At 33.2% G+C, this 22,461-nt stretch overlaps 1 protein-coding gene across 2 annotated transcripts; it reads left to right on the top strand.

The window, feature by feature from the left end:
* The first annotated feature begins 28 nt into the window (after window positions 1–28).
* DIS3 (DIS3 homolog, exosome endoribonuclease and 3'-5' exoribonuclease) lies at window positions 29–22,194 on the top strand. 2 transcript variants are annotated; one of them, XM_081281631.1, is made up of 21 exons: window positions 29–385; window positions 986–1,143; window positions 3,526–3,719; window positions 4,115–4,188; window positions 5,923–6,090; window positions 6,786–6,950; window positions 8,067–8,180; window positions 8,399–8,536; window positions 9,254–9,400; window positions 9,546–9,662; window positions 9,889–9,990; window positions 10,688–10,752; window positions 10,837–10,921; window positions 12,461–12,588; window positions 15,132–15,218; window positions 16,886–17,042; window positions 18,508–18,722; window positions 19,110–19,278; window positions 19,406–19,564; window positions 20,550–20,672; window positions 21,322–22,194. In XM_081281631.1, exons 1-21 carry the CDS (start codon window positions 158–160, stop codon window positions 21,403–21,405), a joined length of 2,877 nt encoding a protein of 958 aa, XP_081137757.1. In that variant the 5' UTR covers window positions 29–157; the 3' UTR covers window positions 21,406–22,194. The 2 variants fall into 2 exon arrangements, with proteins under 2 accessions (XP_081137757.1, XP_081137758.1); XM_081281632.1 differs by lacking the exon at window positions 986–1,143 and adding an exon at window positions 653–720.
* Window positions 22,195–22,461: the final 267 nt, after the last annotated feature.

Below are 22,461 nucleotides of genomic sequence, written 5' to 3'. Positions count from 1 at the left end.
GAGAGATGTGCACTAATATCTCGGAGCGGGAAGCGGCGAACCTCTGGGTGAGGTATAGTCGTGCGACCGGGCTCGTGGTTTGAAGCTTCTTTCTCCGGAAGAGTGTTGTGGGAGCTGGGATTCTGCGTGGGGACGGGATTCTACTTCGCGAGGCAAGATGCTCAAATCCAAGACGTTCTTGAAAAAGACCCGGGCGGGCGGCGTCATGAAGATCGTACGCGAGCACTACCTGAGGGATGACATAGGCTGCGGAGCGCCTGGGTGCGCGGCTTGCGGCGGGGCGCACGGTGGACCGGCTTTGGAGCCACTGCCCCAGGACCCCGCGAGCAGTCTCTGGCCTCGGCCGCACTACTTGCTGCCCGACACCAACGTTTTACTGCATCAGGTGCGTCGGCTGGAGCACGAAGGGCATATCGCTCGCCTTCCCAGGACGAGGGGGCGTGGCAGATAGGGAAACTGAGGCTCGGGGAGGCGGGTCTTTGGCAGTACCTTGTACTTTGGAGAGGCAAGCCCCTTAGGGACCCTCACTTCCGTTTTCCCAGGCTGAAGTTCTTTTCCTTATGCCTTTTTCTTTATTTTTCCCTTTTTTCGGTTTTGGAGTCTTATTTTAGACACGTTAATTTTCTAACTCCTGGTGTCTCTTCTACCTTAGATTATAAGTGCCTGGAAGCCGGGGACCTGGGCTTCTGAGGCTTCCAGCTTGCGACCCCCAGGCAGCTTGTAAGTGCCTACGAACAAAAACTATGTGGGCCAACGTATTTCTTTATTAATAGCCTTAATTCTACGAAGTTTTGTGAATCGTCTGTTTACGTGTGCTCTTCTCAATTGGCCTGAAGGGTTGAGAGTGGCTTGGTCACTTTTTTTAACAGCAAAATAATTCCTTGGCTTTAATGTAAAGTCAGTATTTTTAAACCGACAGGGTGTTGTTTGACCGAAACAGTTTATCAATGAATATAGGAAGAATTAACACTTTTATTTTTCAAAGATTGATGTTCTTGAGGACCCTGCCATCAGGAATGTAATTGTACTACAAACGGTTCTCCAAGAAGTGAGAAATCGGAGTGCTCCTGTATATAAAAGAATCCGGGATGTGACTAATAACCAGGAAAAGCATTTTTATACATTCACTAATGAGCACCATAGGTAAGAGAAAAATTATGTTAAATTTCACAAAATTAGCTAAATGTGAAAGAAAATTCGTGTTAGTAATTTGTGACTTTGTCAAAGGTTAATGATGGTTTTATGTGCTATTTGGGTCTTACACAGCTGTGTGGAAAATAATGCTAAGTGGATCTCACTAAGGTCACATTAGCATTGGTGAGGTCAAGCCTAAAACTAGAATATACTGGCTTTTAGCCTGTAATAGTTACTTTTACTTCCAAAATGTATTTATTTCAATTTGGTTTTAGCCTGAGTTGAACAGTGAGTGGACTCTTGGAAGATGAGATTTGCATAGGTTCCTGGAATACCGTAATGTGTGAATAACCAACATAGCATGATAAAATATAATTTTGTAAAGGAGTTACTTTTACTAGGTTCATCACAGTTTCTTAGCCTCAATACTATTGACATTTTGGACTGAATAATATTTTATTGTGGTATGGCTGTCTTATACATTATAGGATGCAGCTCCTTTGCTTCTATTTGATAGTTGCTAATAGCAATTCCCCTACCACCACCACCATGTTGTAACAACTCAGAATGTCTCCAAATATTGCCCAATGCCCCCTAGGGACAAATTCAACCCCTGATTGAGAACCACTGCATTAGAATATAGAGTCTAGTAAGAAAATCCATCAGATTATGCAAAATTTTGAAAAAATCTGATTTCTCAAATTTCTCTTATCCCCAAATTAAATATTGCTCTCATAAAGGTTATCACTAAAGCACTGTAGACTTTGTGTCCTTGCACTTCTTTGAAATCCAGAAACAGAAACATCATTTGTTTTTAGTACTAAAAGACCAAGTATTTGTGGGACATATTCATCAGGTTTCTAACCAGTGGTTAGCAATTTTGTTAGCTCAAGTGCTGTAATAGGACTTAACAATGCTAGAATTGATGGGAAGACTCTTAGGACACTAGGCAAATTACATCTGAGATTTTATTACTCAAGTCTTAGTAAAACCAAATTCAAATTTATGACCATGTTGCTCATTGATTAGATTAAAGCACTAGCAAGTATATGGTGGGGAATAAAATAATTCTATTAATTATCAATATAAATAAGTCTAAGATCCTAAAACTGAATTTATTATCTTTAAACACTAGAGAGTAGTATACTGAATTTTGTTGTTATGCATCAGTCTGACTTTGAAGAACAGATTTAAAGAAGTAGATAAGTGTGTTCATATACCTGGGAGCTCAGAGTAGAAGACTTAGAAGAGAAATACAATCATCTCTGTCTGCTCTTTTAGTCTTTAGGGATCCTTGACCATTTATTAAGTGTTTACATGGATAATTTACACAGAGTATATATTTAATGACTGGAATCACATGACCATAAATTATCTAATCAAACTATTTGTAGTATAGTTTGAATAACATCTCATCAGATCTGCAAAGTTTTATTAGTTTATTGTAGTGAACTATTATTCCCTGTCCCAACTTAGGTTATTAATTCTGGTCTTGAATTTTTCTTTTTGTAAAATAAAATTTTCTGAGCCTTTTTATTCTCCCATTGATAGTATATTTTTCTTCTATTACAAGCAGATTGTTGTCTTAAAATCATGGGGCTGGGGTTGTGGCTCAGTGGTAGAACGCTTGCCTAGCATGTATGAGGCCCTGGGTTTGATTCTCAGCACCTCATACAAATAAGTAAATACATAGATAAATAGATAAATAAGTAAAGGTCCATCACCAACTAGTAAAAAATATTTTAAAGAATTATACTAGTGTGGGCTGGGGTTGTTTTCTGTGATATAAGGAGGCTGATGCATAGTGGGTTAGGGAGGGGGAGCATGGGAGGAATAGAGGAACTCTAGATAGGGCAGAAGGGTGGGAAAGGAAGAGAGGGGGCATGGGGTTAGAAATGATGGTGGAATGTGATGGACATTATTATCCAAAGTACATGTATGAAGACACGAATATATTTTGTGAATATATTTTGTATACAACCAGAGATATGAAAAACTGTGCTCTAAATGTATAATTAGAAATATAATGCATTCCACTGTCATATATAAATAAAACAATTAATTAAAAAATTATAACAGCGGGTTGTGGATCAGTGGTTGAGTGCCTGCATAGCACATATGGGGCCCTGGGTTCAATCCTCAGCACCACATAAAAATAAATAAAATAAAGGTGTTGTGTCCAACTACAACTAGAAGGTAAGTGTTAAAAAAAGAAAAATCATACCAGTAAGGATCTTGTTGATTTTCTGAAGCCTAAGTTTATACATCCAAGTGAAATAGATGAACTATTGACTTTTCAGTTTAGTGGTTGAACATTTGTGTCCTCATAGTTTTTACATCTTTGTTTCTATTCGTTTCCTTCATTTCGTTTTCCCTTTTCTTTACATTTAGAGAAACCTATGTAGAACAAGAACAGGGAGAAAATGCTAATGACAGAAATGATAGAGCCATTCGAGTAGCAGCAAAATGGTACAATGAACATTTGAAGAAAATGTCAGCAGAGAATCAGCTACAAGTTATCTTTATAACCAATGACAGAAAAAACAAAGAGAAAGCTGTTGAAGAAGGAATACCAGCTTTCACATGTAAGTCTAAAAGTAGAAGCCATTACTGCATGCTTATAATTAATTGTATGTAAAAATTTATGATCAGGCCTATGGTCAGATGTTCACTTGACTATTTAATATTTTCACTATCCCATATAATTTCATGTGATTTTTTTAATTCATTTTTTAATTTCTCAAGAGTTTTTTTAAGTCAAGTCAGTTGTTGTGATAATTAGCTGTTAATTTTTCCCTTACTATTTGCAGTCGACTTGCAATATGCTGGACCTACTGATGCTTCTGAGACAGGACCATATCAAAAGATTCATTCTTAATTTCAGATTGACAGTGTCAGAAATAAGATTTTTCATGATCTTTCATAGCTAAGGGAAAAAGACATTTGAATTAATTAAGAACAATGTCAACTTAATTTTCAGGTGAAGAATATGTTAAGAGCCTCACTGCTAACCCTGAACTCATAGATCGTCTTGCTTGCTTATCTGAAGAAGGGGTATGTTTCAATTTTTTCTGTTTGGTTTGTTTGTTTTTTTTTTTATTTGTTTGGTATCAGATATTGAACTCAGGAGCACTCAACCACTGAGCCACATCCCCAGCCCTGTCTTGTATTTTATTTAGAGACAGGGTCTCACTGAGTTGCTTAGTGCCCTCACTTTTGCTGAAGCTGGCTTTATAATCCTAAGCCACTGGGATTATAGGCATACATCATTGCATCTGGCCAATTTCTTTTGTTTTTGAAAAGTGAAAATATTAAAATAGCCACCTTGAGATATGAGGCTTACAGTTACCAAATTTAAAAATTGGAATATGAGTCAGTAAGCTAGAATTTGAATAAAATTGTTTGTTGTGTTATATATAACAAGAGTGATTGTAATAGGCTTATTGGAATGCAATTCCTAAATGTAAACTTTTTAAAATAGGGCCTGGCACATGGTGGTTCTATTTTTTTTTTTTTTTTAATTTTTCTTTTAGTTGTAGATGGATACAATATGTTTTGTTTGTTTGTTTTTTTGTGGTGCTGAGGATCGAACCCAGCACCTCACATATTCGAGGCAAGTGCTCTGCTACTGAGCCACATCCCAAGCCCTTTCTTTTTTTTATAATGAAAAAATGAATGATGCCCTGGGCTGATTTGTGTATACATAGTGGTTATTTATAAAGAAGTGGTAGACAAAGCAGACAGTAAAAATCTCAGAAGAAGAGGGAGGGATATCATAAGAAGAAATAAAACAAAAGGAGAGGGGACCAGATAATGAGGACCTACAATTTATTGGGGAGGTCAGTAATTTTTGAAATGTCTTATATGGGAATTATATGAGTGTATCACTATGCTTGGCTGATACATCCAGTCTTTACAACTATTTTTCCATTCCTGCTTGTCTTTAACCAGCTGCTTTATGAAACTAAAAGGAAGTGAAAAGATAAAAGCTAGTCTTGATTGTTGGAATAAAGATTTAGGATTGCCCTGTCTAATATGTAGCCATTAGTTGCATGTGGGTGTTTAAATTTAATTAAATTTAATTGTACTATCCATCTTTCAGTTGTTCAAAAGAAACTTGTGCCTATTGGCTACTATATTAAACATCACAAAAAGAATATTTCCTTTATCACAAAAAGTTGTCTTGGGTAGCAGTGGTCTGAAATACTGGGCTATAGTCTCAAATTCATAGAGTTGTGTGTTAGTCATCTTTTTGTCTCTGTGAACAAGATACACAGTAAGAACAACTTAGAGGAGGAAGAGTTTATTTGGGGCTCACGGTTTCAGAGGTCTCAGTTCATAGACTCCCAACTCCATTGCTCTGGGCCCCTGGTGAGGCAGGATGTCACAGCTAAAGGGGCACAGTAGAGTAAGTCTGCTCATTTTGTAGCATCCAGGAAGCAGAAAGGGGTAAAGAGAAAAGGGAAGACAGCTTGCAGGACAGACAACCCTGTTAGGACAACCCCCATTGACCCACCTCTCTAGCCATGCCCACCTGTCCACAGGTACCACCAATCAGTCTATTCAAACTAGTTTGGACTGATTAGGTTATAGCTCTTACAGTTGAATTACTTTACCTTTGAACATTCCTGCATTAACAAAAGGCATTTGGGGGGATATCTCATCCAAACCCTAATAAGTTGTATATACCACAATGTGAATTTTCCTTTAATTACCTGATATTAATGACAGTTGTTTACTGAACAAGCGGAAAACTTAACTGCAATTTTTGGTTTGCTTATTTCACAGAAAGAAATAGAAAGTGGGAAAATTATATTTTCAGAGCATCTTCCCCTAAGTAAGCTACAACAAGGCATAAAATCTGGTATATACCTTCAAGGAACATTTAGAGCTAGCAGGGAAAATTACTTAGAAGCTACTGTATGGATTCATGGAGACACTGAAGAAAATAAAGAGGCAAGTATAAATTCCTTATACATGGAGATATTTTTTGATCATTCTCTTATTGAATAAGTATTTAAAATTTTGTATGAGAGTTCAAATTTGCCTTCCCAGTTTATCAGCTAAAGAAAGTCATAAATACAACTAGTACAATTAGTCATTTCTTTAGGAAATTGATTATTGATGAAAACTATTAATCCAGTTTTAAGAGAATAATAAGCTAATCCATAAAATAATAAAAATGAGATACTTCCATATTATTTATTATGACCAGTTATGATAAATACTATTTGCATAACATAGAGTGCTTTCCACACTTATGCAAATATCAGCCAGTTATTAGAGTACTCACAGTTTGTCAGATACTCTTCTTACTCTGTGCATGTAATATTTTATTTAATATTCAGCCAAGCAGATGACAAGTTATTCTTTTTTCATTTTACTGGTTAGAACCCTGAGATTTAGAGTTTAAGAAATAGTCCCAAGTCTCTTGGTACTGTTGTAAGTTATGTTGGAATCATGAACACAACCCTATTTTCTGACCTGTGTTTTTTCTACTTAATATTTAAAAATTAAAGGTATGGGACAAAGGAACATTATAAGAAATAGAGATTACCTAGAGATGTTTAGAATATATAGAAACATATTAAACAACCTTTCTGTTTTTTCCATTAAGATATCTGGGCATTTGCCATTTGTTGTTTAAACAGATAATCTTACAAGGACTTAAACATTTAAATCGAGCTGTTCATGAAGATATTGTAGCTGTTGAGCTTTTTCCTAAGAGTCAGTGGGTGGCACCATCTTCTGTGGTTTTACAAGATGAAGGGCAAAATGAAGACGATGTGGAAAAAGAAGAGGAGAGAGAACGAATGGTATGAAATCAAGAATTTTTTTTTTTCCTGTATAACTTTGTAGTATTGTTTCACATGTTAGCTTTGAAGGAAGTTAAACAATTTTGTTGTTTTCAGAATTATTAAATGAAATTATAGTTGTTGTGTAAGTTTAATAAATGTTATATTGTTAATTTTTGTTTTTTGAATCATATAATTTGTTTTAATGTCTTAATTTACTCAAATGGGCTTAAATACAAAAAGACTATCAATTTGGAATAAAACTGGGAATCTTTGACATTCAAGTATGCAATCTAAAGGTTTAAATAATGATGTTTAAGTAAATACAAATTTAAAATTTTCTGAAATGTTTTATGTAAAGTTCAAATTCCATCAGCATAATATGCTGCTGAGCCTTGTGTTCTTGCCTATTTAATTATTTCATCTTTAGTACCCTACCATATTTATTAGGAAGAGAATGTGTTCAACTGTTTCTTAGGAGCTAAGTCTACTTGATATGACCTATTTATTTTCCATTTTATAATTATAAGAATAATATAATTGGAAAAACATACAACATTTGTAGTTCTTCTATTCTCATCAGTTATATTTAGTTCTTTGGAGTCTTACTATAATATTGTCATTGGTGAATTCAGGCCTTTGGAGTGTGTTAGAGGTGAAATTCCAGAAGACCTATTTAAAATCATAGACATTACTTACTTGAGTTTTTATTTTGAATATGGAAGACCATTTGAAGATGTATCTTTTTTAGTGAATTAATGAGTTCAACGTGAAATAGTCATCATAACCATATACCTTAGCTAATTAGTGTGAACTAGTTCTAAAATTCTAGTGTATACTTCCTAGACTTGTTTTGGTCACTAAATTCTCATATTAAAACCTAAAAAGAATAAGTTTTGATATATCCATTTTTTAAAAAATTCATTTCTGTATGTCTTCTTATCATGGAACAGTTTTTGTAGTTTGTTTTGGCATACTCCATCTAGAATTTTGAAGCATAAAGATTCTGTAGTTTAATGTCATAATTTACTTACTACCTGAATGTATTAGCATCCATGTACATATGCTAATTTTGAAGAGAATATCTCATTATGCCTAGAGGAAAAATAACTGAAGGTTTTCATTTTTATATCTCAGCTTAAGACTGCTGTAAATGAAAAAATGTTAAAGCCTACAGGTAGAGTTGTAGGAATAATAAAAAGGAATTGGAGACCATATTGTGGCATGCTTTCCAAGTCTGATATTAAGGAGGTAAGTAAAGGGCATGTTAACTATTAAAAAGTTATAAACATTTAGTAGGATTTAGAGACTTCACTTTGTCCCTATTCCCAGAGTATGGGTGTATATATAAAATCTTTTTCTGGGTGTAGCTCAGTGGAGAGAGTGATTCCTTATCATGCAGCACATTTCTGGGGTTAATGTTTGGCACTACAAACAAATGAACAAACTTTTTCCATAATTTTCTCTAGTCTAGAAGACATCTCTTTACACCAGCTGATAAGAGAATCCCTCGAATTCGGATAGAAACAAGACAGGCTTCTACATTAGAAGGACGGAGAATTATTGTTGCTATTGATGGTTGGCCCAGAAATTCCAGATATCCAAATGTAAGCTTAAAGTATTAATTTTATCGTATGATATTTAATCAACAATTTGTGAGTAATATTGTTTCTTGTCATGAAAATTGAATCTATTTTTATATAGGATAGAAATTTAGGGGCTTGGGCTGTAGCTCAGTGGCAGAGCACTTGCCTAGCATGTGTGACACACTGGGTTCAATCCTCAGCACCACATAAAAATTTAAAAAGTAATAAAATAAAGGCATTCTATCCATCTACAACTACAAAAAAAAATTTTTTTTTTTAAAAAAAAGAAGAAAGAAATTTAGGAATATTTCAACAAGTTACCTGGTAAGTAGCATTTCTGATTTCAAGATCAATTTTATGAAATTCCGGTGGAAATCATGTAGTTACTTTTATCCAAATTACCAAATAACTTTTAGTGATTGTGTACATGAAAAAAGTGTTTTAGTCCGAATAGATTTTAATCAAAGTTAGAAACTTGCTTTTGAAGCACATTTTAAACTTATAAATAGGAAACATGTTCTATGATATAAAAAGTGGGCCCTCATGAAGTTTCCATCATAAATCAGTTGAGAAGTCTTGTCATTTTCAGTTTTAATTTACCAGAGTTTCATTTTTAAGAAGTTACTATAGGAAAATTAAGAATACTGAGGTGATATGTAAAATACTGAAGAATTTAACATCATAAAAATGCAAGATAGCAGTAAAATAGGCCTTTCTAATAACACCTTTTGGTTTTAGGGACACTTTGTAAAAAATTTAGGTGATGTTGGAGAGAAGGAGACGGAAACAGAAGTTTTATTACTTGAGCATGATGTTCCTCATCAGCCCTTTTCCCAGGCTGTTCTTAGCTTTCTGCCAAAGATGCCCTGGAGCATTACTGAAAAAGTAAGTTGAAAGAATTCACTAAATTAAAGCTAAGTTATTCTTAATGGGAGATACTGATTTTACAAGGGTTGTTTTGCATTTATACTATGGAATTTATTTATTTATTTATTTATTATTTATTCATTTATAATATTGTATGTTCTAGGACATGAAAAACCGGGAAGACCTGAGGCATCTGTGTGTGTGTAGTGTGGACCCACCAGGATGTACTGATATAGATGATGCTCTACATTATAGAGAACTCAAAAATGGAAACTTGGAGGTATTCATGTTGTACTAGTAGTAACATTCTTAACTAAATATAATTCTTTGGACTCAGGATAGAATTTATGAATTATTCTTATGAAGTTATAGTTACAGAAGCTAATAGGCATGTGTCAGGAGGTTGAAATGGTAGATGTGACTGAGTTCTTATTCAATGTAAGTTTCTTCTCATTCAGTCTCTACCCTATTAATAATACATATTGGCATCTTTTTATCTTTTGAAGGTTGGTGTTCATATTGCAGATGTTAGCCATTTTATTAGGCCAGGAAATGCCTTAGATCAAGAATCAGCCAGGAGAGGAACAACGGTTTATCTTTGTGAAAAGGTAAATGTATTGAATTTAAAGTCTCTGAACACTCAGTGGCACTTTCAGATTCCTGAAAAATCAGTTTGAAATAGTATATAACTTATCTATAGGAAATGGAATAAGGGGGCCTAAATTACTGAAAATATTCCAATTTTTTGTTATTTGGTATCCCAAATAACAAGTAGATGTAGTTGATATAAATTGTTGTGTAGCATTTATTCTTCTTCAAGTATGGTTCCTGTAAACTTATAGAACAATTGTGAAAGGCAGGGCAAGATTACACTTAGTCTAGATTCGTGGTCAAAGACCTCCCCGTACCTTTTTTCCATAAAAATTTAATCTATCTCTCTCTTTTTGTGTGTGTGTTTGTAAAACACAATGTAGTTTGTTTTCAAGCATTGCCAGTCATAGAGTTGGTAGCTTGTGTCTACTCCATATAAATACCAACTTATAAAGACGAAAGACTTGAAACTTTCACAGGTCAGCTATGTGGCTAGTGTACAGCTTTTAGTTCTACAGACTTGAGGTCCAGTTTTCTTTCATTACAATTTTGTATAGATCCTTTTCTACAAATAGACTTTCCATTTGACATTTCTTAATTCTAGAAAAAAGACCAGAGGTCTCCTTTTCTCCTCATGGTGTCTTAATGCTGATTGATAATAGAGCTCTAAATAAAAAGCTGTGTAACCTGAGAATCTACTTATATCTTTTACAGAGGATTGACATGGTTCCAGAGTTGCTTAGCTCTAACTTATGTTCCTTAAGGTGTAATGTTGACAGGTATTTATGCATTTTTTTCATCAAAAATGTATATACTATTTTAACTGACTCCCATTAACAATCATTGTCTGTCTCTCTCCGTAGGCTGGCATTTTCATGTATTTGGGAAATGAATCACAATGCTGAAATTTTAAAAACGAGATTTACCAAAAGTGTAATTAATTCAAAGGTTAGTTTCACTGCTCACATCTAATGTTTAAAATCTTGGATACTTTTACAAGTTTCCTAGATTGTTTTGAAAGGTTATAAAGTTAAATTTTTTTCAATGTTTTAACAAAATCTTGTTTTTCATTTATTTGCTGCTGCTTTTTTTTTGTTTTTCCTTTTTTTTTTTTTTGTGGGGTTTGAACCAAGGGATTTGTAGATGCAAGGGAAGCACTCTACCAACTGAGCTATATTCCCAGCCCTATTTGCTTAATTCTTGATGTTATTAAAAAAATAGTTTTTGTGGAAGTTGTTTTACATTCAGAAACATACAAAGCCTATGTACTTAAGAACACTAAATATATTATCTTACGCCCTAAATCAGGGATTCCAGTAATTAAAGTTGTTCCTATTAAAAATAGTGTTTTGAGAAATAGCAGGGACATCATCTTCTTGTACACTTTTTCTCATAGAAGTGATGTTATATATTATACTTGTATTCCAATAGAACTAGCCTGAGATCGTGTTCAGACAGATGGAGCCAGATTGTCCTCATTCCTTACCTTTTTTTTAAAAAATTTCCCAGGTCCATTATATTCTCCCTCATTTTGTCCCCAATGTCCCCCCAATGTTTGCCAAACTTGTTTCCTTCTAGTGACATGTTTTCCAAAATTACCTTTTTTTTCTTTCCATTTAGTATCATTCTTTTTTGTTCTGGAAATTAGTGGTTGGGAAAAAGGCAGTGTTAAACTGACAAATAGAATTGTGTAAATTATTTAAGCTTTCCCAACATTTTATTTTTTATATTTTATATTATAATAAATAAATAAATCTCCTAAATTTGATCAGTGTGACAAAATTATATTATGAATTTAGAGAACATAACAAACATTTTTTAGACGGAGAACTCAGCCCTTACAAAATAAACTGGTTTTTACTTACTTATGTGGTTTCTCATTTTTACTTATGAAGCAAATTTTTTAAATAAGCTAAAGAAAGATTAGTTTTCCATCAGGAGGGAAATAGAAACAGAAATAGCTATTTGTACATTTGTATTATCTATCATTAGAGATAAAAATTTTTCCTACTATGATTTGTCCCATTTTTAGGCACTTAATTTTAGCATTTTAGATTGCCTGTAAAATATGAGGTCTAGACTCTTACAGCATTGTTAATTATTTGCCATGAGTCAGGGAATAATGAACATCTGGAAAGGATTTCAGTGAATAGATCTAACCTGCCTTTGTTTAATTAATTGTAGCATTACCTAAATATGTACCAACTTAATTATGAAGTAAAGTTTAAATAATTTATTAACAATGTTGCCATGTTTACTTTGTTTTAATAAAAGTTTGCTTATGTTGTATAATAATTCAAATAAGAGTTAATTAACCAGAAATCATAGATGTGAAGCATAAATATTAGCTGTGATTATTTTCTTGTTATTGATTTAGGTTTTTTTGAGTCATGGATCTTTATTTAATTTAAATATGAGACAAAATAATATATTTAAATAATAAATTAGTTTTTATCATTTTTAAGAATTATAAGGTTCCTTTTTTAGGCTTCTCTTACTTACGCTGAAGCTCAAATGAGAATTGATTCAGCAACCGTGAATGATGATATTACCATTAGTCTCCGTGGACTAAATAAACTAGCTAAAATTCTGAAAAAAGGAAGAATTGAAAAAGGGTATGTTTGAAAAATATCAAGCTATTTCTTAATTTATTTTTAATAGTATTAAGATAATGTGTGTTCTCTTTAAAGTTTTTTATGATGGTCAGTTATGAACTATTTAATAGGCTTAATAGAGACTTGGTAGAGACATTCCATTTCTTTTAGTTACCTCTTAAATATTAGCTTGATTCTAGACTGATGTTTGTTTGGGAGTTTAAGATTGTGAAGAAATTCAATGAAGACAAGAACTTCTTAAGACTTCTACAGATTATTTCTGTTTTAATGAGAAATAATTTTCAGATTGAAAATTGATTTTCAGATGTTTAAATAAATATAGGTAAAGTACTCATTGTATTTTTGAGTTATACTCACACATTGTACTTTTTCTGATTTGGAAGTTGAATTGTTTAATCCAACTCCTTTATTTTTTAAATGATTAAAATTTACATGGGTAAGTTTTCTCAAAGATCTGATAGCTAGTGGCAAGTAGGGTCTTTTAGCCCTATATCATGACATTTCTTTAACTACAAAAGGTTTAAGGTAAGGACTATCAACCCAAGCTTGTTGAAGGAAAGCAGTTAAAAAAAAGTTTGATTCTTGAAGGACAGCTGTCAATGGAAACCAAATACATGATATTATCAGATATTGATCTTTCATACCATTTAAGATAATGTCAAAAGCAGTTACTAAAACTGTTTTTGTTGGTGATGCAAATCTGCATCTCCTCTGTTTCATAAAAACGTGCCTAAGTTCAGCTGAGCACAGTGGCACACACTGAGGAAGGAGAATCACAAGTTCAAAGCCAGCCTCAACAATTTAATGAGGCCCTAAATGAGACCCTGTTTAAAAAAGTAAAAAGGGTCAAGGATGTATCTCAGTGGTAAACTTCCCTTGGTTTTAATCCCCGGTACCTGCCCTCCCCCAGTTTTTTTAAGTTCATTAAAATCAAATAAATTTCATAAAATTTCTATCTTACCATCCACATTTCCACTGTTCAGTTGCCACATGTGACTTGTGACTACCTTTTTTGGATAAAGAACATCTTCATCAATGAAGAAAGTTCAACCAGACAGTTTTGTTCTAGAGGATTATGCTAAGCCATTCTTATTTTTCCTTATTTCTCAGTTTTCTGGGGAGTTTACATGACCCACCTGTACTCCTATGCCTGGCTCAGGAACGATATTTTTTAACTTCAAAAACAGCTTTTATTTTTTTCTGAGTTGACAGTCATTTACTGGTAAAAGATAGTATTAAGTCTTCTCAATCTTAGGGAGAATTTAAAATACAATAGTAAAAAAAAATCATAATAATAATAGACATCTTTTGCTGCCTAAAGTATTAATACTCTTGGGTAGAAATTAACATTTCTATGAAGAAATGTTGTATGAAGAAAAAATTCAAAATATGATTGGTATTCCTTGCTTTTTAGGTCAAGATGTATTATTAAACATGTATTAGATTTGATGTAGAACCTCATTAAGTACTGCATGGCACAAAAGAAAATGGGAAAGAATATTTGTTAAGTTTCCCTTTCTGGTATTTCTTCTGAGCTCCTAATAAAGATGAGAGGAGTCAAGAAGAGAAGGACTTAAGAATTTCACTTAACCCCATCTCATCTTACGTTTTTTTTCTTCCTTTTCCTTGGACATCCAAGATTGCTTGGCCTTATTAAAATTTTTAGTTTTAGGTAGATTTGGAGCTGACTTGATGAAAATAGCTTCAGTTATAATGAAACATCACACTCTCATATGTAGCCTTGAGAATTTACTTCTCAAAAGAGAATGTGCCAACTTATTAAATGAACCATGCATATAAAGCTCTTAACATAGTACATTATCTGACACCTAACACTCAAATCTCTATAGCCATCATTCCTTGTAATATCAGTGGTAGTGGTTTATCAGTCTCTTCTCTGTTGGCTAATCTATGTGGAATATACTTTTGATTGTGCATCTTCTGATGTTACTAGCCTATGATGGCAGTGTCCTTTTTGCCCCTCTTCAACGTCCCCCACTTTAATACATTGTTTTCTGTAGTAAATAAAATACTGCTAGTCACTTTCTATATTCGTAAGTAATGGCAAATTTACTTAGCCCAGTAAAAACTGTAGAGTTTGGATACAGAAGATATTTATATCCTTCAGCTGGGCATGGTGGTACACTCTAGCCACTCTAAGAAGCTGAGACAGTAGAATTGAAAGTTTGAAACTAGTCTGGACAACTTAACAAGACCCTGTCTCAGAAAAGCTGGAGATGTTGCTCTGTGGTTGAGAGTCCCTTAGTTCAATCCCCAGTACTACAAAGCAAACAAACAAACTCTCAGAAGCACAGGACTCAGATTTTGCTGTTTTGCTATTCTCTCTTGTTAAATTCATTTTATATCTATAAAATACTAAGCTATTTATGAAAATAGAACATAAAACTCATAGAATGGTTATAAAGTCCTCAGAAGAACAATTCTTACATGATATAGTCATTTTCTGTTTTAAAGGAGTCACTTTCTGATTTTACTCCCATTATTGGCTCATTTGATTAATTTACCTCTTAATTTTCATTTAGGGCTTTGACTCTTTCTTCCCCAGAAATTCGATTCCACCTGGACAGTGAAACTCATGATCCTATAGACTTACAAACCAAGGAACTTAGGTAAGTGATTTTTTTTTTGATGAGCGATTTATAAAATTTTTATCTTAAAAATTAAGATAAAATATCTAATGATATATACTAATAGATCTAATATACTAATATCTAAAACATATCCAAGAATTTTATTTTTCTTGGCTTATGGAGTCTTTAGAAAAGTGTTATAGCTCTTTTTGGTTTTTCTGATATAAAACTGAAATATTAGAATAGAAATATTTCTAATTTGACTCAGTTTGCTTTTGGTATATGATATAATAGAACTTGACTCATAATAGTTATAGTAAATAAAAGAAGATTTGCCATGATTAATTACTTAAGTATTTAATGTAAAATATATAAAGGTACGACAAGATAGTAATCAAGACCAAGGGCTTTGAAGCCTAACTTATCTAGGTTTGGATCCCACTTCTGCTGCTACCATACGTGTACCGTGCAACAAGTAATTTGTCCTCTGACTGCCTTAATTTCTTTCTATAAAATATGATTAATAATGGGACTTCCTCATAGGACATTAATTATTGATGTTGTGTTACTGATTTAGTTAAGATTTAGGAAGCAATAATATATTTGGTTAAGTCAGAATTTATACTTCTTTCCATGTCTTACATGAGGTAATTCTGAAATTAAACATACATGTGCACATGCACACACACTTACTTTTCTAATAGGTGACCCAAGGGTTAAACATTGAAATATATTCAGAGTTTTTACTTAGGAACAGAATGTGCTATAGAGCAATAGAGTTAGAATTAAAAAATCCCTAGGGGGAAATGTCTGCAGGAATATTTCCAATGTTAGTACCAACAAGGAGCCCAATACTAAAGCTTTCTTGAGGAAAAGGTTGCCAAAAGTGGAACCAGAGTAGAATATCAATCATTTCTTCCTACCAAGAAGGAAAATCTCATGTCTAAGAGATTGTCCCCTTATGATTGGAAATCTTTCTAAATTTAAAAAATTAATCAAATTTAGACATTTCATCAAGAAATTAGATGTAATACGGGAAACATGAATGAAAGAATACTGCATGTTCAGTGACTTGCATATAAAATAATGCAGATCATTTATTAAAGCTAGCTAAGAACATAGAAAAACTGTAGAATGAAAGCAATATCACCTTGGTCAAGAGTTTTGAAGTTGGATTGTGTAGATTCAGATTTTCATACTGATAACACTGACTTTTAACAAGAGAATGTTGCATATCTTGTATTTTCTAATCTGGAAAGCAGGTGTGTGTGTGTGTGCATGTGCATGTATTTATAAATATCTATGTACCACAATGTCTGATCCATAATAAGAACCCAGATTAGTTATTATAAATATGTTCTTTTCAATTTAGTAATTTATTGATAGGTTCTTTGGACCAAGTAAAAGGTAGTAAATTTTAGAGTTTATATATATTAATAAAGTCCATAATGTTTCAGTTTTCTTGAATGCCATCTGTAAAATCTTTGGCAAGTTATATTTACTCTGTAGACGCCTAATAAAATTCTGTTAGCATAGTAGCTGAGAAGTGAAAGAGCCATAAGGTATTAAAAATATACATGTGCACATGTGTGAATGTTTACATAGGAAATGCTTCCTTTATCTTGTTGGTAAAAAAGGTAACTTATGAATAAGTATGATATATTTAAGTATCAGATTCTCTTGTTTAATGCTTTTTCCATTGGCAGGGAAACAAATTCCATGGTGGAAGAATTCATGTTACTGGCTAATATCTCTGTTGCAAAAAAAATTCATGAAGAATTTTCTGAACATGCTTTGCTTCGAAAACATCCTGCTCCACCTCCATCAAATTATGAAATTCTTGTTAAGGCAGCTAAGTCCAAAGTAAGGTTCTGTAGTTTGAAAAATTATTTGTATTTGGGTTGTTATCTATCCATTACACAAAAGAATTTATATTCAGGCTGGAAATATAGCTCAGTGATAGAGCACTTGCCTAGCATGCACAAGACCCTGGGTTTAATCTCCAGCACCACAAAATAAATAAGTAAGTAAACAAATAAATAAAAAATATACACACATATTCACATTTCCATAAAATTTTGTTATTTCTTAATGTGAAAATATACCAGTAGTTCTTATGATGGGGAAGAAAAAAAAGAAAGCTTGCTCACTCTTAGATTTGCTCATATTTTCCTATACTGACCTTCACATCTGCTTAATAAAATCTTTTAGTGTCTTAAGAAGCATTCAGTTCTTCTTAACCCAATGTCAGAAGTTCTAGACCAAGTTATTTGCAGTATTCTGGACATATAGAGCTTTCCCACATACATGGTTATACATGTCCATTATACATGGTTTCTATGAACTGCCTAACTTTAGAGATTTACACATAATTTGTTTAACCTTCAAAAAGCACTCTTTTTATCATGTATCTAATAGAAGGCTATGTATTTCATACATGGAAAAGAGGAAAATATAGAAAGGGCATCATTTTTTCAGCCCTGCGTACACCCTGTCTCTAGTTAGTAGGCTTTCCTTTACTCTTGGGTTAATTCTACCTTACATTGGTTTTCCTTGGATCATTATTAGGTCCTGTTTTTTTTTCTGTGTAGAAGAGAGGTTGGAAGGAATGGCTTTAGATAAACAGACATTATTTTTAATAGCATGGTATAGGATTCTCATTTTGGTTCAGTCCTTTAAAAAGTACCTATCCTTACCATGTCCCACAAAACAAATCAACTTTTCTGCTCCAAGGATTAATGTATTTGTTAGAAGATTTCCTCTCATTGTTTGTTTATTCCTAAGATTTGGGTAGAGGAAGGAAGTTTTAATATTTTTTTTTCAGCTCCCCAAGATATGAGTAAAGCAGCTAAATGCCTCAAATCACAACATTGTACTAACTGGGCTTTACTGACAAGTTCAGTGTTTTGACCTTTACCTCTACTCTGAATGGAAGAAAAATATCTGCAGAGAGAAATCCAAACATACTGAAATGTATCAGATCTGCTTTGATTTTCTTCACTCCTACAGAGATTCACAAATACAAACTGGACTTTGAGAAATAATAGAACTACTGCTATCACCATCTTTTTTTCCCCCTTGTAGTTTCGTCATAGTCTTGGTACTTTTGTATTTTTAAATGCATTCAAGAAATTTTAAACTTTGGTGTTGTACAAAACAATCACCACTTACACAGCTATTTTAAGTACTTCTAACTAAGGGATAAAAGGTTAAAACCTGGATTATCTTATTAATAAAAAAAAGTTTGTTCTGTTTATATTTTGAAGACATAGTACTACTGATTAAGAAATGTTTCATATTGTGCTTTCCCCCTTCCTTCTATTCATAGAATTTGGAAATTAAAACTGATACAGCCAAGTCTTTGGCTCAATCTTTGGACCAGGCTGAATCTCCTGCTTTCCCATATCTAAATACTCTGTTGAGAATATTAGCCACTCGCTGTATGATGCAAGCTGTATACTTCTGTTCTGGAATGGATAATGATTTTCATCACTATGGTTTAGCATCCCCAATATACACACATTTTACTTCTCCCATCAGAAGGTATTTTTTTCCTTATAGAATTATGTTGTCCTGATTTATTTATTTTATAGCATGTAAAGTTTTACCCTAGGTGGATAGGTAAAGACATAAATGGCTGCTTATAACTCAGGGAAGGAAATTTTTCTTTTCTTATAGTATCTCTTATCTGGCACACTCACTCTCTACTACTCTAAACTTAATATAATTGCAACTCTGAGAATATTTAGACAATAATCTGTGCTGACTTTGTCTTCCTATATTAGAACAGCACTTTTGCTAATAACTAGCAAGGTGAGAATCCTGAGATTAATGAATATATGTTGAATGTGTAATATATGGTTAATTTTGAATTTTAAAAAGACATTTTAATGATAATTTGCCATGGTTCTTACTTCTTTATACATCTAGGTATGCAGACATCATTGTTCATCGACTGTTGGCTGTGGCTATTGGGGCTGACTGTACTTATCCAGAGTTGACAGATAAACACAAGCTTGCTGATATATGTAAAAATCTTAATTTCCGGCACAAGATGGCTCAGTATGCTCAACGTGCATCAGTGGCTTTTCATACCCAGGTACTTGCCTTCTGTCAGTGATGCTAGGAGAAAATTTTGTACATTTTTTACTTAATTTCAAAATTATTTTTGTAAATTTCAAAATATTTTAAAATTTTTTTTAATAAAGTTGTATGTTATTTTACAGTTATTTTTCAAAAGCAAAGGAATAGTAAGTGAAGAGGCCTATATTCTATTTGTAAGAAAGAATGCTATTGTGGTATTAATTCCAAAGTACGGCTTAGAAGGTACAGTTTTTTTTGAAGAAAAGGACAAACCAAAGCCACATCTTATTTATGACGATGAGGTACAGTAATTTTAATATTTTGTTTTCTTGGAGAGGGAGGCATTTTTTCTTTTGACAGTTCACAATTGGTAGCTGTAAAGTATGAAATTATTTTCTGTACCCTATAGAATTTATTGTGTATCTAAATATGTGCCAGGAAATCTACATTTTATTATAGTGACTAAAGTATGATTTTACTCACAACTCTTCCCGCATAGGAATGTTGTCATTGACTTCTTTCTTCTATAGTATGTAAAGTTTTACCCTTTGTGTACACATAAGCTTTTGTCTTTTGGATACTGGGGATTGAACCCAGGGGCTCTTTACCACTGAGCTGTTTCCAGCCCTGCTTAATTGTTTAAAAATGTTTTTAGTTGTAGATGGATTCAATATCTTTATTTTTATGTGGTCCTGAAGATCAAACTCAGTTCCTCCTGTGTGCAAGGCAAGCGCTCTACCACTGAGCGACAGCCCCAACCCCCTTTTTAGTTTTTATATTGAGAGAGTATCTCACTAAGTTGCCGAAGTTGACCTTGAATTTACTATCCCCCTGTATGTCTTAGCCTCCCACAGGCAAGTGCCACCATGCCCAGGGGAAAATTGTTTCTAACTTCTTCCAGTGTCACTCATATCACACACTTTGTCTCCCTAAACTAAATACAACTACAACTCTTGAGAGAAAATTTAAATAATAATTTGTGTCCAAGAACTTTGGTTTCCTTTACTAGAACTATAATTTGCTAATTAGTAGCGTGATAATCCTGAAATTGATGAATATGTTTTGGGACCACCTTAGTGAAAGGACGTATGCATAAAAATAGGTCATATTTATTTGAGATTACTAGATTCGTAACTTTTATCATATTGAACACTTAGATGCTTATTAATATTTGAAATACTTTTTAAACTTTCAAGTTATCAGGAAAGATAAACTATAAAGAATTAGAACGGAGCCTCAAGTGTAAGAAATAAGGTAGTATGATAAAATGTGTTTTATTTTTTTAAGATACCATCACTTAAAATAGAAGGCATAGTGTTCCACGTGTTTGATAAAGTGAAAGTGAAAATCATGTTAGACTCATCTAATCTTCAGCATCAAAAAATCCGAATGGCCCTGGTAGAACCACAGGTGAGACCAAATTTACTAATTTCTGCATTATGATGGAACAATAGTACATAGTTTATAAAAGAGAGGGAAATAGTTATTTCTGTTTAAAGAGAATCCTGTAAATAGTGTGGAATACAAATATATGCTGATTTCCCTCATTCATCTTGAGATTCTCCTGAGGTTCTTGTTGCCAAAATCAAAGATCTTTTCAGTTCTCCTGCCTAATCCTTTTCTGCAGGGGTTTTAGAAACTGCACTTTTGAAGATCAAATGTATGTTTCACTTGATATTCTTAACGCTTCTTAAGATCTTTGTAAGATATTATTCTTTCATCCAGCCACAACACACCTGAAACCTCTGATGCACTCTTACCAATCACAGTGGCTCCACTAGGGTGAATTGGACATGAGGAAGCCATGCATTCATTCAAACACACTGCCCAAATGACTAGCTTTTTAGCTAGTGAGACCGTGTTTACCATTTTCATTTCTAAACCACTATTATTTTGTGTGTAAAATATATATACCTTTAGTGTAAAAATCTTTATAGCTCCTTCTTCCCAATCCCATAGCATTTTAAAATTCATAGTAATGGGAGAAGGGGTCAGATGATGGTAAGATTTATTTCTTATTTCATGCTTCTAATCATCTTTTCTCTTTGCATTATTTTAGATACCAGGAATAAGCATTCCCACTGATTCTTCAAATGCCGACCTTAATGAACCAGAGAAAAAGAAGAAGAAACTTGAAAAATAGCTAGTCATTCAACAAAAAAAAATCAAAGACAAGTTTCCTTAAAAAAAAAATTGAGAATACTTCTAAGCCTAAGTGTGTGATAGTTTGTTACCAATACGTACATTTTAATACTTTTAGAAATTTGCATATTTATTGAACTGTTGACTGTATCTGTCTTATACTACTTCATTTCTAGATTGAACAGAACTATTTATGCAGAAAAATTCAATTGAATATCCATCACTGAAATAGTGACAGGATAGCAACTTCAGAGATCTGTAAAGATCATTTAAATTGAGCAGTCATCTGCTCATTGAAAAGCAGATTAATTTTGCATAAGTACTTTGATTATTTAATATTGGTAGGGAAAAAAATCTATCATTTTCCTACAGAGGAAAATAGAACATTTTTAGAAGCAAAGAATAATCCTTTCTAAGTCTTGAAAGCTGTCAGTGTTTGATATACAATACCTTTGCCATTTTAATTTACCTAATTTAGGTTAAGTGTGTAGTAAAAAGTCTCCTGCATTTCATCCATCCTTGAATAGCCATGAATATTTGGAAACTGGTAAAAAGACAAGAAACAGGATGTGACTAGGAAAGTAGTTTTTTGTTGCCAAGTAATATGTGATCATTATCTTTGACCTTCAATGTCTCTCCAGAATAAGGCATTTGAGGTTAGGGGTGGTACTTTAGATGTCTATGTCTGCTTATAAAAAAGACAATGGTTTTTAAATTACATTTGTATCAGATGATATAGGAGGGGGGCTTTTATGAAGGACATTAAAACGAATAAAAATAAGTTGTATTACTTGGTATCCCATTTACTATTCCCCATGCTAATCACAGACTGTTAATGACTAAAATGGTGTTTTTAGTAATATTTTGGGAAAGGGTTGCCTTAAATAATTTTGCTTATGCAATTTATTAAGTACTTTGCTTGACTGATGATAAACCTGGTACAGCATAACTCTTCCTACCTTCAAGGAATTTGTAGTTCATTGAAAAGACTGGCAAATAAACTAGCAGATCAATCAATTGGGTATAATACAGTATTTACAATCATATAGGCACTCAG

The sequence above is a fragment of the Spermophilus citellus genome (assembly GCF_964194105.1).
Source record: "Spermophilus citellus genome assembly, chromosome: 1".
Taxonomy (NCBI): domain Eukaryota; kingdom Metazoa; phylum Chordata; class Mammalia; order Rodentia; family Sciuridae; genus Spermophilus; species Spermophilus citellus.
Note: the sequence above shows the minus strand (reverse complement) of the source record. Positions and strands in the feature narration are given on the sequence as shown.

Excerpts from the sequence above, each read along its gene's own strand:
- DIS3 (XM_081281631.1), top strand. The coding sequence starts at position 158 with ATGCTCAAATCCAAGACGTTCTTGAAAAAGACCCGGGCGGGCGGCGTC. Across the intron at positions 386-985 it reads CCAACGTTTTACTGCATCAG|ATTGATGTTCTTGAGGACCC; the intron begins GTGCGTCGGCTG and ends TATTTTTCAAAG. Across the intron at positions 20,673-21,321 it reads TGGCCCTGGTAGAACCACAG|ATACCAGGAATAAGCATTCC; the intron begins GTGAGACCAAAT and ends GCATTATTTTAG.